Source organism: Carcharodon carcharias, chromosome 11 (assembly GCF_017639515.1).
Source record: "Carcharodon carcharias isolate sCarCar2 chromosome 11, sCarCar2.pri, whole genome shotgun sequence".
NCBI classification, from domain to species: domain Eukaryota; kingdom Metazoa; phylum Chordata; class Chondrichthyes; order Lamniformes; family Lamnidae; genus Carcharodon; species Carcharodon carcharias.
Window position 1 is genome coordinate 151358680 of NC_054477.1, and position 13936 is coordinate 151372615.

General features: G+C 38.8%; 1 protein-coding gene across 6 annotated transcripts in view; it reads right to left on the reverse strand.

Annotated features, from left to right (window-relative positions):
- Window positions 1–357: 357 nt before the first annotated feature.
- Window positions 358–13936, reverse strand: part of pibf1 (progesterone immunomodulatory binding factor 1) — a 136751-nt gene continuing 123172 nt past the window's right edge. For 3 of the 6 annotated variants that reach the window (XM_041199373.1, XM_041199371.1, XM_041199372.1), the window contains 3 exons: window positions 8456–8540; window positions 3944–4120; window positions 358–963 (listed from right to left, as the gene is read on the reverse strand). In XM_041199373.1, the coding sequence (XP_041055307.1) occupies window positions 910–963; window positions 3944–4120; window positions 8456–8540 (316 nt within the window). In that variant the 3' untranslated portion in view covers window positions 358–909. Of the gene's footprint in view, window positions 964–3943; window positions 4121–8455; window positions 8541–13936 lie in introns of those variants that run through there. The other 3 variants (XR_005944444.1, XR_005944443.1, XR_005944445.1) reach the window with 2 other exon arrangements.

Consider the following 13936-nt stretch of genomic DNA (forward strand, 5'->3'; position numbering starts at 1 on the left):
CTGGCCATTAAAGCATTACACCCATGTAAAATAGTAAACAGAGGTTTTGTGGCACAGTGGGTAGTGTCCCTGACTCTGAGCCAGAGGTACCAGGATTGAGTCCCACTCCAGGATTTGACTGTTCATAAATCGGCAAAACAGGTTGATTATCTACCTGTAAATCCTTCCAATACACACCAATGGCAGGCGATAAGACATTCCTGGTCAGCCATGTGATGGAAAGAAAGTTGGAGCCTCTACCATCACTATCTATAGCTCCAGACTATAACATGCATGAAAAAGTGCCTGCTGCCACAGCAACTTGGACTCCCTGAGTGATCTGTAACACATGACCACCACTAAAGTAGTAAACAGATATAAATGAAAATAAAACCTTTATTAACATTTTCTTTTTAAACATGCACTGTGCAATGTCCCAAATATATCTTGGTCACCCACGGTAATAAAACAAACTGCTGTACATCAATAACACCGCTAGCTGTGTAAACCCACCTTCCCTTTAGCTGTACAAATAAGGGCGTATTTACACTACAAGTTTAGTATCGGTGCATTACATCGATGTTAATCTTATACAGTGCAAATTAGGTTTTAAGGCTTGAACTAACAATGAAGCAAAGTGGAGAAAAATTCATTACTCCAGGAGGTTCACTTTACTTTGCTCTGGTTTCAAATGAGGCCTTGACTCCAGATTCAGGTTACATTTACAAAATCACTGCAGCATTAAGTTTCACACCAACAGTTGCAATGTAAATGCGCCACAAGTCTTTTACAAACAACAGACATATAATTGGAATCACAGCACTTGAATTGGGAAACCCACACTTTCAGTTGTGTGATGATGTTACTGAAAATTAGTAGGATGAAGAAGTGCAGAACCTATGAAGGTCCTTTAAACGCCCATTAAAAATGTCAAGTATTCTTCTGCTTCAACTTTCTGTACCAGGCAGGACATTCCCTGTTTGTCTGCAAGAAAAAAAAAAGTTCAAATTAGGAAGAACATAGAATCTGGGATCCATTTTCTATTAAGGGATCCCTTAGGGGTTAAAAAAGCTCCCCAACCCACCAAACACCAATAAAAATAACATGAACTGTGAGTTCTGTGGACGCCCATGCATTTCTTACATTGGACTCTTTGATCATGAGAGGATCTACTGAAGATGGTGAAGTCACTTATACATTGACACACTCGAATAACGAGGAATCTACACCAATGGGGGTAAAAAAAAAACAAAGACCCATCCACAGTGCAATTTAAGGAGAGGGTGGTACTAGGAGGTAACTTGCAGATTTTCTTTTGACACAAAAATTAGTTACCCAATTATTACATAAAGCAGGGGAGTCCAAGTTCATGGGTCACACTAGCATGTACCATGGCACCTTGTTTATTTGCATGCTGTCATTGATTTGTACATATCTCAAGTTGCTGATGCCAAGAATGTTCGCTCTGGTTGAGAATTTATCCACTAACTAGGCAACAATATTAAAAATGAAAATGAAATACTGCGGAAGCTGGAAATCTGAAATAAAAACAGAAAATGCTGGCAACATCTGTGGAGAGCGAAAGAATATGAGGTATGAGGCCTTAAGCAGATGAAAGGTCTGGCATTGGAGGGAGCCAAGTGTACTAGGAATCAACGGAAGTCAATGTGGTGAATATAAAAACATAAGAAAGAGGAGTAGGCTATTTGGCCCTTTGAGCCTGCTCCACCATTCAAAACGATCATGGCTGATCTTACTGTGGCCTTAATTCCACTTTCCTGCCTGCCTCTCAAAACTATTGACTCCTTTGTTAATCAGAAATCTGTCTAACTCAGCCTTGAATTATTTCAATGACCCAGCCTCCACTGTTCACTGGGGAGGTGAAAATTCCAGAGACTAACAGCCATCTGAAAGAAGGAATTCCTCCTGATGAAGTGTCTTTTTCCATATCTCCACTATTATCTCAAAGGTTGAAGATCAGTACTGGTAAAAATCCGGAGATTGATACTTCGAATAAACCTACCTAGATACCTCTGGTACCTATGTGTTAGGTACTGCTATTCTAGGAGCCAGTGCATTGTTCTGTTTTCTATCCAGATTTTCCCTTCTACTTGAAACTATTGAACTCGGTTATTAAATGCAGCATATGGATGTAATATCTTGTAAGCAGCAAGTGCAGTTAGCGTGCTCAAAAATATCCTACTGATGTGATGTAGAGGATATGTTCTCCTGTCAGTAGCTTTAGCACAATGTTTTTTTATTAAGCAAATCTGTGTATGCTCTACCCTTCCCTATAGTATGCTCCCAACCTTGAATAAATGGTCTCTGTGGAGCAGAATGTGAGAGACTGAGACCCTGTGAAAATGTGAAACAGAAATTTGGAAAATTGTATATATACACACACACACATATATATATATATGACATCAAAATTGTGTTCACACATGTTTCAGTTTTCATTGCAAGTTTGTTTTTTAAAAAAGCAGTCCAATTATGTAAAATTATACTACACTTTGGCTGCTCACTTATCGCAGCATGAAATTACATTAATTATATCAAACTAAAACCTCCCGGCATGTGATCCATTTCATGTGCTCTAATTATGGGTCCTCTGCCATCCCATTAGCCTTTTTGAGTGACTGTGTAATGTCTGGAGCAGCATAACTATTCCTACCAGAGATGGTGTCTAAATTACATCACTTGTAACATAAGTGCTTGGAAAGGATGGAAGTTGATATGACAATGATGACACCCAGCAATAATAGCTTCTCTTAGGAATGAGCATTTCCTTGGTCAAGGAACTAGGGAATTTTTAGGGGGTTTCAAAAAACCCATTGCACTTTTAAAATGTGCTCCTATTTCTCCATGCGTCTCCGCATTTTCCTTCATGAAAAATGCATGACAGCACTGAAAACCTCAATATGAAACAGAGACCTCTGCAAATAGCTTTTGCTTTATTGAGAATGATTTAATCTGACCAATAAAAGCAGAAAAGATGAATGGTATTTTGGAATGTGATTCAAAGTTGATCACTATTGTAGGAACTCAAATCTGGAACCCAAAAGAGCTGTGGATGATGAGTCAACTGAAATTTTCAAGACTGACTCACAGAATCAGAGTGCAGAAGAGGCCCTTCGGCCCATCAAGTCTGCACCGACACGTGAGAAACACCTGACCGACCTACCTACCTAATCCCTTTTTACCAGCACTTGGCCCATACCCTTGAATGTTATGACATGCAAAGTGCTCATCCAGGTACTTTTTAAAGGATGTGAGGCAACCCACTTCACCACCCTCCCAGGCAATGCACTCCAGACCGTCACTACCCTCTGGGTAAAAAAGTTTTTCCTCACATCCCCGCTAAACCTCCTGCCCCTCACCTTGAACTTATGCCCCCTTGTGACTGAACCCTTCAACTAAGGGGAACAGCTGCTCTCTATCCACGCCCCTCATAATCTTGTACACCTCGATCAGGTCGCCCCCTCAGTCTTCTCTGCTCCAATGAAAACAACCCAAGTCGATCCAACCTTTCTTCATAACTTAAATGTTTCATCCCAGGCAACATCCTGGTGAATCTCCTCTGCACCCCCCCCTCCAGTGCAATCACATCCTCCCCATAATGTGGCGACAAGAACTGCACAAAGTACTCCAGCTGTGGCCTCACCAAGGTTCTATACAACTCCAACATGACCTCCCTACTTTTGTAATCTATGCCTCGAGTGATAAAGGCAAGTGTCCTGACAGCGACAGTTTCTTTTTTGGTAGGGTCATTGATCAAGCAATACAGATCAAAGGTAGGTAAATGGTGTGGAGTTGAGAGGTGCAGATCAGTCATGATGACTGAATGGTTGAACTAGCACAAGGGATTGCCTATTCCTGGTTCCTATGTTTAATATGACTGGAAGAAACCTAAATATTTGGGCTGGTGAAAAAACAAACGTCTTCTTTGCTTCAGATAACTTACAAAAAGTGTTGGTTTTGGTTTGTAGATGTTTTCATCCTCATTTGGGGGAATGCTTAGAGAAAATTTTGTAGTTTGTGTAATAGGGCTGCTTTTGATTTCACCTCGAGAAACTGGCAAGCCACTGCCATGCTGCTTGTTATGCAAATTTATCAGAAATTGCTTCATCACTGCCAATTCCTGTAGGATATGAACATAACTGATATTAAAACAAGTCATCAGCACAAACAACATGATCACAAATGCTTTGCTGTCTGCCCAATTTTATTGCTAATTACAATTAATTTACTCCTGTGTTTATTCAACAATTAAACAATTTGAAAGATATACCTTAATAACTGATCTAACGTTCAAAAATGAACATTTTTAGTCCAAGCTACAAATACATGACTTCAATGAAGTCCTCAATTTTCAAAGTTAATTGAGAAATAAGCTTTCTATGAATTATCTTATAATGACAACTGGGTACTTTACATGCACTTTCACTTAACAATGCTGTGTGCCCATTTTGTGTGGATGAAATTTACACGTAGCATTATGGATGCACCAATAACTGGAAATGTAATATATGATGTTCACTACGCCATTAAGCATTCAGTTAAATGTGGCTGCCTATTTTTGTTTCTAGACCCGTCAGAAGCGACATTGGAAAATTTGGTAAGTGAGCAGAACGTGTAGGTAGTAGCACAACTCCCAATGCACATAGGGACCCCTTCCGCATTTCCGACCTGAGAATTGGATGATATGAAGAGGAAAATCCAGGTTAGGTGTACGTTTAAAAAATTCAATGTTTTAAAGGACAAAATAAGGTAAAGCTTTTTTATACAGGTTTAACAGCTCCCCTTTACATTTAAAGTATGCAAAATCACATACAGTTTGGATTTTTTTTGGAAAACAGTAGTTATCTCAGATTATGGCAGGGATGTTAAACTTTTCATTTAATAATCGATAACATGATTTACTCAAAATTTTGATCAAAAAATTAACCACTTCCAAGTGAATAACCACATTTCAAATTAAAACTCATGATTTAAGCTTACTGTTTTTAAGCTTTGTTGAATAAGTTTAAATACACTAACGTAGGAATTGTTGTACCAGTGCCTTTATCACTTAACGTAAGTGATCAGGCATTTTGTGATTCGCATATAAAAAAAGCTGTCAGTGTAGTGCAGTTGTCCTGTAAGGCAGCACAGTTAATGTCAGCTTGTTGATGAAGATGAGACCAGCACAACATGTAAAATGACTCTAAGGGGATTCACAGGGCAGTTTTAAGTATAAAGGTAGATAGGTTGTGATGTAAACTAATACTCTCACAATGAATAATTGAAATAACACAATTTAATCTGATGAGCGCAAAAATTAAGGTTTATGCTCCAAGCATTAGAAAAGTTTACAAATGAACCCCGCACTTATAAGATTTGGTGGACTGTAAGGTAAAAATAGCAAGAAAGATCTTGTTGCCAAACACTCCTGTTATGCAGTGTGGGCTCTCTGCCAATTTTCATGCCAGCTGAACTTCATTAACTAGACATCTGGAGATACGCTGGGCCAACATTTCTACAAACATCTTTAAATGACACAAGCAGGTTGTCTCCTTCAATTTTCTTTCATGGGTTTCACTACTGTATTCAGTTATAAAGTGAGATTCTTTTTTAAAAAGGCCAAACATATAAACATAAGTATGGTTATTGCAGCCTCCATCCCCCCGAACTCCAAATATAAGCCTGACCCTTTCAGAATGAGTAGTACCGTCCTGAACTTTGGCTGAATTTTATACTGACAGTAATGACTGCTTTAGTGATTTAAGGATTCTAGTGTACATAGGATGGGTCTCAAATTATTACACTGAAGGGTTAGTGAAAGACGCCCGATTTTGAAAACCAAGTCTCCACATGTTCATACAATTCCACAGTGTATATCAGTTAGAACTGCATTATTTCTTTATTACCAAATATTACAGATTAAATTCAATGCATCATATAGACACACTTCTAGGTACCATAAAAACTGACCTGTAAACCGTATTGTAACAAGCAATGTACAAGATTTGACTAACACTCGATTATGCCAGGAAGATTGGTGCTTTTACATAATAATTTGTCTACTGGAAAATGCCCTAAATATTACTTTAGGATACCAAATTTCATTATTAGTGCATCAATATTGTAGAATTAGTCTGTCTGTTGAACTGCTTTTTCTTGAAATGGTAAATTACAAGAACATTTGATCTTTGAATGTGAGTTCAAATCCCAAAGGCAGCTTGAGAATTTGAATTCAGTTTGTAAAAATCTACATATGAAAGGTAGCAGTAAAAATGACCATAAAGCTGTTGGAGCGAGATAAAATCCCAACAGGCTAAGGGAGTTTAAGTGGATTGTGTCTATGTGGACTTCCAGAAGGCATTTGATAAGTTCCACAAAAAAGCGATTTGCAGAAATGAAAGTGCAGGGACTTGAGACAACCTTGTGACATAAGTTGGAAAACAGTTGAGAGATAAAAGATGCCAGAGCTAAAGGGCACTTAGTCTGACATGGCCTCAGTTTTTCACAATATTTACCAATGACTTGGATGAAGGAATACAGAGTTATCCAAATTGTATATCGAAGTTTGCAGGTGACACTACGTTGGGAGGCACAGTAAATAGTGGAGATGGGAGCAGGAAGTAACAATGGCACAAAGACAGATTAAGTGAGTGGGCACAACTATGACAAATTGAGTTTAATCTGGGCAAATATAAGATCATCCATTTTGGACCCAAGAAAGATAAACTGATGTATTTTCTAAATGGTGAGAGAACAAGAAACAAATAGATCTGGGTGTCCATGTACATAAATCACTGAACTCTAGTGTGGACAGATACAAAAAGGCTAAAAGAATCTTAGAAGGATTTACTGGCTTTGCAATACAGAGCCACAAGAATACTGGAGTTACAATAATTAAATTATGAAGACAAGTTGCATTAACTTCACTTGTATTCTATTGAGTGTAAAAGATTGAGGGGGAGCTAATCAAGGTGTTTAAAGTAATAAAAGGATTCAGTTGGGTATTCAAAGAAAATCTACCTCCTCTGGAAGAAGAATCAAAAACAAAAGGGCATGATTTTAAAACTAAAACCAGGCCACTAATTTTTAGGCTATTTCCATGTTGTATTCACTGCCACTCAAGAGTGAAAGTAGGAAGCACCTTTTCACACAGAGGATAGTAGAAATCACGAACTTTCACCCCCAAAAGGCTATGGACGCTAGGTCAATTGAAGCGTTCAGAACTAAGATCAGTAAATTTTTGTTGGTAAGGGTATCGAGGAATACGGAGCAAAGGCAAACAAATGGGGTTAAGCTAATATCAGCCATGATCTAATTGAATGGTGGAACTGGCTCCAGGGATGGAATGGCCCACTCCTGTCCCCATGTTCTAGTCAATTCTATACAGAATTAAAGGTACTGTATTTTTATTTATGTTCTTTAAAACCAGTACAAAAGCGCAATTTCATTAGGTCGGGGATGGATTCATACCCATGTTTCAAAGGTGAAAGGGGATTACTCTAACTATACTCCGTTATCAAGTTTCCAGCTGCTATTTTGTTACTTTAGCAGTTCAACATAGAGGAATATAAATGATTTGAAGTATCTCAAAGTAATTGAAAATAAGAATTTACAAATGTCTTAATTATGGGAGATTTGGATGCATGTTCATGCTATTTATAAATCCCAATGCATAGAAAACAAAGTTCAAAAGCTTTTAAAGCATTTTTTTTTATTTTCCAGAGTTTTTCTTTCAGAGGTGGGTAGGGTATTCTGCCTGTTGAGTATCTCTATAAAATTAATGCTTTCAGTAAAGATTACAAGTTAATTATCAAACGTATATCACAATAGCAACATTTTGAGCCTTTTGAATTGTTGGAAGTAAATACATAAAGCTAATTTTAGAATTTAATTGAATGCCTTCACAAGGGGTAGATTTAGAGCTCCATATATTACACATTAAATGAAGACACTGCATTTTCCAAATGTATAAGATATTTTAATAGGAATGACATTTATAATTTTTTGTATGTAGTGCTAGCAATATGTTAAGATGGTAAAACTCATTCATCTTCCCCATCAGTTACATTCTTAAAAGATAACCCTGTTACTGTCTATTGTACCATCAAAAGCACAATAAACCACTTGGTCAAGATCATTTCTCATTTATGCTCCATTTCTTGGTTTATTCGATTACAATTATATAATTAGAACCACTGAACAAGTTAACAATATAAACCTGCTAAGTTCTTTTGCTTTTCATGGGATGATGCTTCTGTGGTCCTAGCGGTCTGCAAACAATTGTACCTCACAGAGCATTTGACTTAGCTGCACTCACTCCTTTCAGTCTTCCATTCCATTTAAGACTTAGAAATGTTACGAGATTTTTAAAAAAAAATGAGTTGATCAGCATCATAATAATCAACTTTCTGCTCCTATTTCTTATGTACTTATGTTCTGCCAATTGCAAGATAATTTGAAAAAAAAAGATTACCTCCCGCTGATTCAAGAGCCTCTCTAAATCTGCTGCCATTTGGTTTTTCATGCGAAGTAAAGCTGCTTTTTCTTTATTTAACTGACTGAAAGAAAAACAGATACATTTGGTTATAGTAAGGATAACACGTCCTATTTAACAAGGCTTTTTTCCCCAGTTGTGTACTCAACTTACCAGGTTAAATGAACACGAATTTCATGTAGCAATCACCCAAATACTTCAAAGATTGGTACATGATCGCTGGCTTAAAAAAATACATTCACAAAGCTCATCCTCATGAGAGAAAAGAGTTTGAAAAATTGTAGTTAAATAATTGAAAAATGACACACCATGTCTGCTGGAAAGCAGCACCTGGAGGTTGAGCTTAAGTATAGGCACTGGTGCAAGCTGAGTTTGAGGTCAAACCTAACTATATTACATAGGGATAGGTAGCTGCTGCTGAAGCTCAGCATTGCCAACTGCTGGAAACACCATTTAATGGGTTATAGCTTGTGCCCATATTACAGTCAGAATGGTGACAAAAACACAACCGCAAATTTTTAATGGTGAACTGTGCTGCTCACAATTTACTACTCGCCATTTGGCAGCAACTTTTGGCATCTTCTCTTTGCTTAGTGATAGCTCAAACTCTTGTCTGGAAGCTCAAGAGGAAGTCAAGTTCTGTGGCAGGACTGAGAGGCCCGCAGCAGCAGTAACCAGTTACTGGTTTCAGAGTCTTCTGGCTGCTGTCCCAAACACAGAAGCCAGTAGGTCTCCATCTTCACACTTAAGGCTAACCTGGCTAGCTACAGGAGTCTGCACCCTGCTCAGATCGGAGTAGGGTTGGGAACAGGAAGTAAGGTCCACCATCAGTGTTGGTTCCTGTCAAGCAAAGGCCCAGGAGAAAGAGGCAGGAGGTGGGATCTGTCAATCCCACCTTGTGCCCATGTTATCACCATCTCTGCACCTGTTAAAGGTGAAAGTACTTCATGCTTGCTGGTAATACTGCCAGGCATTCCTGGGTATGTAAAGCAGCCTCTGTAACATAATATGCTGCGATTTAACAGGAATAATTGACTGTTTCAGAGAGTAAATGGGCCTGGAAACATCATGCCAAACTGAGAGGCCCGCAGCAGCAGTAACCAGTTACTGGTTTCAGAGTCTTCTGGCTGCTGTCCCAAACACAGAAGCTTGTGCCCATATTACATTGTTTGCAGAGGCCTCACCGGTGTCACTGGAGTGCAAGTTCTCCACTCTGGCAGCAGTAATTCATTTATAATAACACTGGCACGTTGAGCTTGAGACGTACCTAACCCAAACTGGTAATGTGCATAGTGCACTTTCATTTTTACACTGTACTGTAATTTGAATTGGCTCAGTGTATTTAACAGGTCAGAAGAGACTCTTCAAATCTACTAACATCTCAAGGTTCATCTTTTTACTGCTGCTTTTCTAGAGGTTGGGTGATTTAAGTTTAGCAGTACTGGGAACCACATGTTGGCTGTCCAAGTTGATGAAAGGGGTATAAGTCTTGATGCGACCGGTAGTTCAAGGTGCCAATTTTTCCTGTTCAATCTGCCATTAGACAAACTTTGCAAGCTCTCTCTATTTTGCAAAGGCTTCTAAGCTTCAGACAAAGGGTAGTCAAATTCTAATAAGCCGTATAATGTTAAATCCAGCTTGCCACTAATTTGAGTAAGGACCAAAGGAAGCATGAAGATGCAGCAAGGCCTAGGGAAGATTTTGTTTCCTTGCCAATTTTCATAGTAACAGTACAAGCTGTTTATCAAGAAGATGAGCACCTGGGACTAGATAACAAGATGGCAAGAGGCAGGCAAAAATAGAAATGTCATCAGGAGGTGCCTGATGAACTTCTGCCAAAAGCATCTTAGACCATTGTAGGCCATTTGACCACTCGAGCCTGCTCTGTCATTCAATAAGGTCATGGCTGATCTGCTTGTGCTTCGAATTCCACATTCCCAACCACCCCTGATAACCTACGATTCCCTTGCCTAACAAGAATCTATCTACCTTTGCCTTAAAAATATTCAATGACCCACTTCCACCACCTTCTGAGGCAGTGAGTTCCAAAGTTGCACAACCCTCAGAAAAACTTCTCTGCAACCCCTAATTTTAAAACAGTGCCTCTTAGTTCTGGACTCACTCACAAAACATCCTTTCCATGTCCACCTTGTCAAGACCATTCAGGATCTTATATACTTCAATCAAATCACCCCTCACTCTTCTAAGTGGAAACAAGCCCAGCCTGTCCAACCTATCCTCAAAAGACAATCCACTCATTCCAGGTATCAATCTAGTAAACCTCCTCTGAACCGCCTTCAACGCATTTACATCCTTCCTTAAAACTGCACACAGTATTTGAGATGTAGTCTCACCTATGCCCTGCATAACTGAAGCATAACATCCTTATTTTTATATTCAATTCCTCTCGTAATAAAGAATAGTATTCTATTCGCCTTCTTAATTACTTGCGCTACCTGCATACTAAGTTTTTGTGACTCACATACTAGAACACCTAGATCCCATTGTGCCTCAGAATTTTGCAGCTGTTCTCCATTTAAGTAAGAAAAATTAATGAATGCTTGGAGCACAACGGTGGCATGAGTATTCGCTCACTGTATATACTTTGCAAATCTGTAAATATTTTGCTTATCTGAAATTCTCAATTCATGAATGGTTCCTCTATCTGATGCAATGTTCCAAGGTCATACAAGTGCAACAGAAGGCGTCCCCCTCCTCACTTATCTCGCATTGTGTCTCTCAGGTATATGGTGTTTTGCACAATCTAATCACCTTTCTTTCCACAGCAGTGACACAAGGAAAGCCTGTTGCTCTATCAACATGGTAGTTGGGCAATGCATATCTTAAGTTTGCATCAGAGGATCATATTATGTTATTTTATTCATTCATGGGATGCAGGTGTCAATGGCTAGGCCAGCATTTATTGCCCATCCATAATTGCCCTTGCAAAAGGTGGTGGTGAGCTGCCTTCTTGAACCGCTGCAGGCCATGTGATGTAGGTGCACCTACAATGCTGTTAGGGAGGGAGTTCTAGGATTTTGACCCAGCGGCAGTGAAGGAACGGTGATACATTTCCAAGTCAGGATGGTGTGTAGCTTGGAGGGGAACTTCGAGGTGGTGGTGTTCCCATGCGTCTGTGAATGTTACTTGCCACTAGTCAGCCCAAGCCTGGATATTGTTCAGGTCTTGCTGCATTTGGATATGGCCTGTTTTGGTATCTGAGGACTCTTTCAGCCAAGAGGATTTTAAATATATTTGATTCCATATCTTTCCTGTGACAGACTGACAACTGATGCCAAAACAGGGAATAATTCTGTCATGACATGGTCCTGCCAAAATAAATTGCTGCTGTTGATGGTTACCCCCTTATTTATCGTCTGGTCCTTTGAGAATGATTCACAGATATCTAATATGTCAGGACTGTCAGAAACCCAATCAACAGCAGGGGACAAGTTACCTTGAAGACTGCAAAAGTTTGTGAGATGCAAATTTAGGAATGTTTTGTTATTTGAAAACAACAATTTCAGTCCAAAAATGGCAAGAAGAATTAAATCATACTTGGTGCCGCTAAAAGTGTTTTAGTTTTAATTTATTTCAAGTTCAGGCCACAGGTATAATTTATTCGCCACCTCAAGTTCTAGCTCCAGATCGTTATCTGTTTTTATGTTACATTATACACACACACTTTAAATAAATGTAATATTGTTATTGATGATTTGTAGGTTCTCTGACTGGGGCTTTTGACAGTCCTGGCAAACAAATTTCAGTTTAAGTTCGAGTTCAACTAAAGTTCAATTTTTGCAAAACAGATTCAAAACAGGACAAAGTTTCAGATAGGTCTGAAATATATGAATGACTGCTCATGTTGCATACATCATAAATGTTTTTTTTTAAAAAGAGTAATCACCAATGTCAAATACAAGTCGTGGTATGGTAGGTGCCAAAAGGGGACCTTTCTATCAGCACTAAAGGTGGACGGCTTGGTCAGTTAGCAATAGGACTTGGGTAGGTGTGGGTCCGAAGGGACAAAGGCCCAGTCCACACTGATCTTTGCCAGTGAATACTATCACACACCAACTAAGCCTTCAAAACCTTGACAGTCAATGTGAAATGCTGACATTTGGGATATATACAAGGACCCAAATTTGAAATATATTCTGTGAGACCTTAAATCAGCTATGGCAATGTCCCTATGTCAGGGTAGAGAAGGTAAATAAACGCTGGTGTAGGGACGCCAGATGCCGGGATTCAGTTTGCTCTGTTAGGCAGGTATAGCAAACCATTGTAGCAAGATAAATATTTTGATCAACCCAAGTACAAATTTTATGGGATAAAATCAGATTCACATATTCATGTAACAATAAAGTTTGCTTCGGAGACATGCTCACACAGTATGAGTTTGAAAAAAGGTTATCTTAATAAGAAATGTTTTTACACCTTTGGTACTTCTGTTACCAGATATTATACTTTATCATTCTGTGATTCTAAATGGTAACATCCTTCATATACAATTAGAAGCTAGTGCCAGGACAGATTGCCTGAAAGAAATGTGGCACTGACATCATATTGAACTTTTCTTTTAGAAGTATGTGCTGAAGTGTACTATTGGAATTGATGGAATGTACTCCAGTCCTATTGAGCATAACATATAAAAGCCTAGATTCTCCACATTAACAGCAACATCAATCCATTCACTTTAAATAGTTTAACACCACCCTAAATAAAATCAGTAGAAAATCTATTTGAAAACCTCTTCTCTGCTAGTTATCATAATCTACCATATGATTTTTAAAAAAAGTGTAGAGACTCTTCAAACACATATTGGTACCCATATCAACTTGCTTCAGCAGCAACTGGGTGGCAGACAGGGTTAGCAGGCTATTTTTCCTCTCTGGAAGCCTGGCTGAAAATCTCCTCCCTCATCACTGGCTGTATGAGTTTCCAGTGAACGTAGTTTGTACAAAATACTGCATACCTGAACATTAATATTCAGAGCGGCCACAAGGATAGCTGGTGAGAACAGCATAAACTTCACAATGGTGCTTTAAAAGGTCATTCCTCTGTGATTACTGCTAAAACACTGCGCTCTGGCAAAGTACTCGGAACTTCACTCTGCATGTAGCCTGATCTGAGAGAGGTCAGTTCTGATGCTGAATGCCAAAAAGGAGAAAACATTCAACTTCCCAGTACCAGCAGCTCTCAACTTGATGTGTGCAATACCACACATTTCTTTTTGACTTATAACTTTGCCTACACTCTAGAATGATCATCATAGGTCCGTCAAACTACCTTCCAAATATTATAGGAAAATATATGCTCGTAGTGGAAAAAGAGCCTCAAAAATTCCTTTTAATTTTTGGCACCACCAGCTAAGGTTAGTTGGATACAGATAAAAACTCTTGAATTTATCCACAATTACAAACAGGTCGGAGTTATCTTTTAAAGTTACTGTGAAAAGTT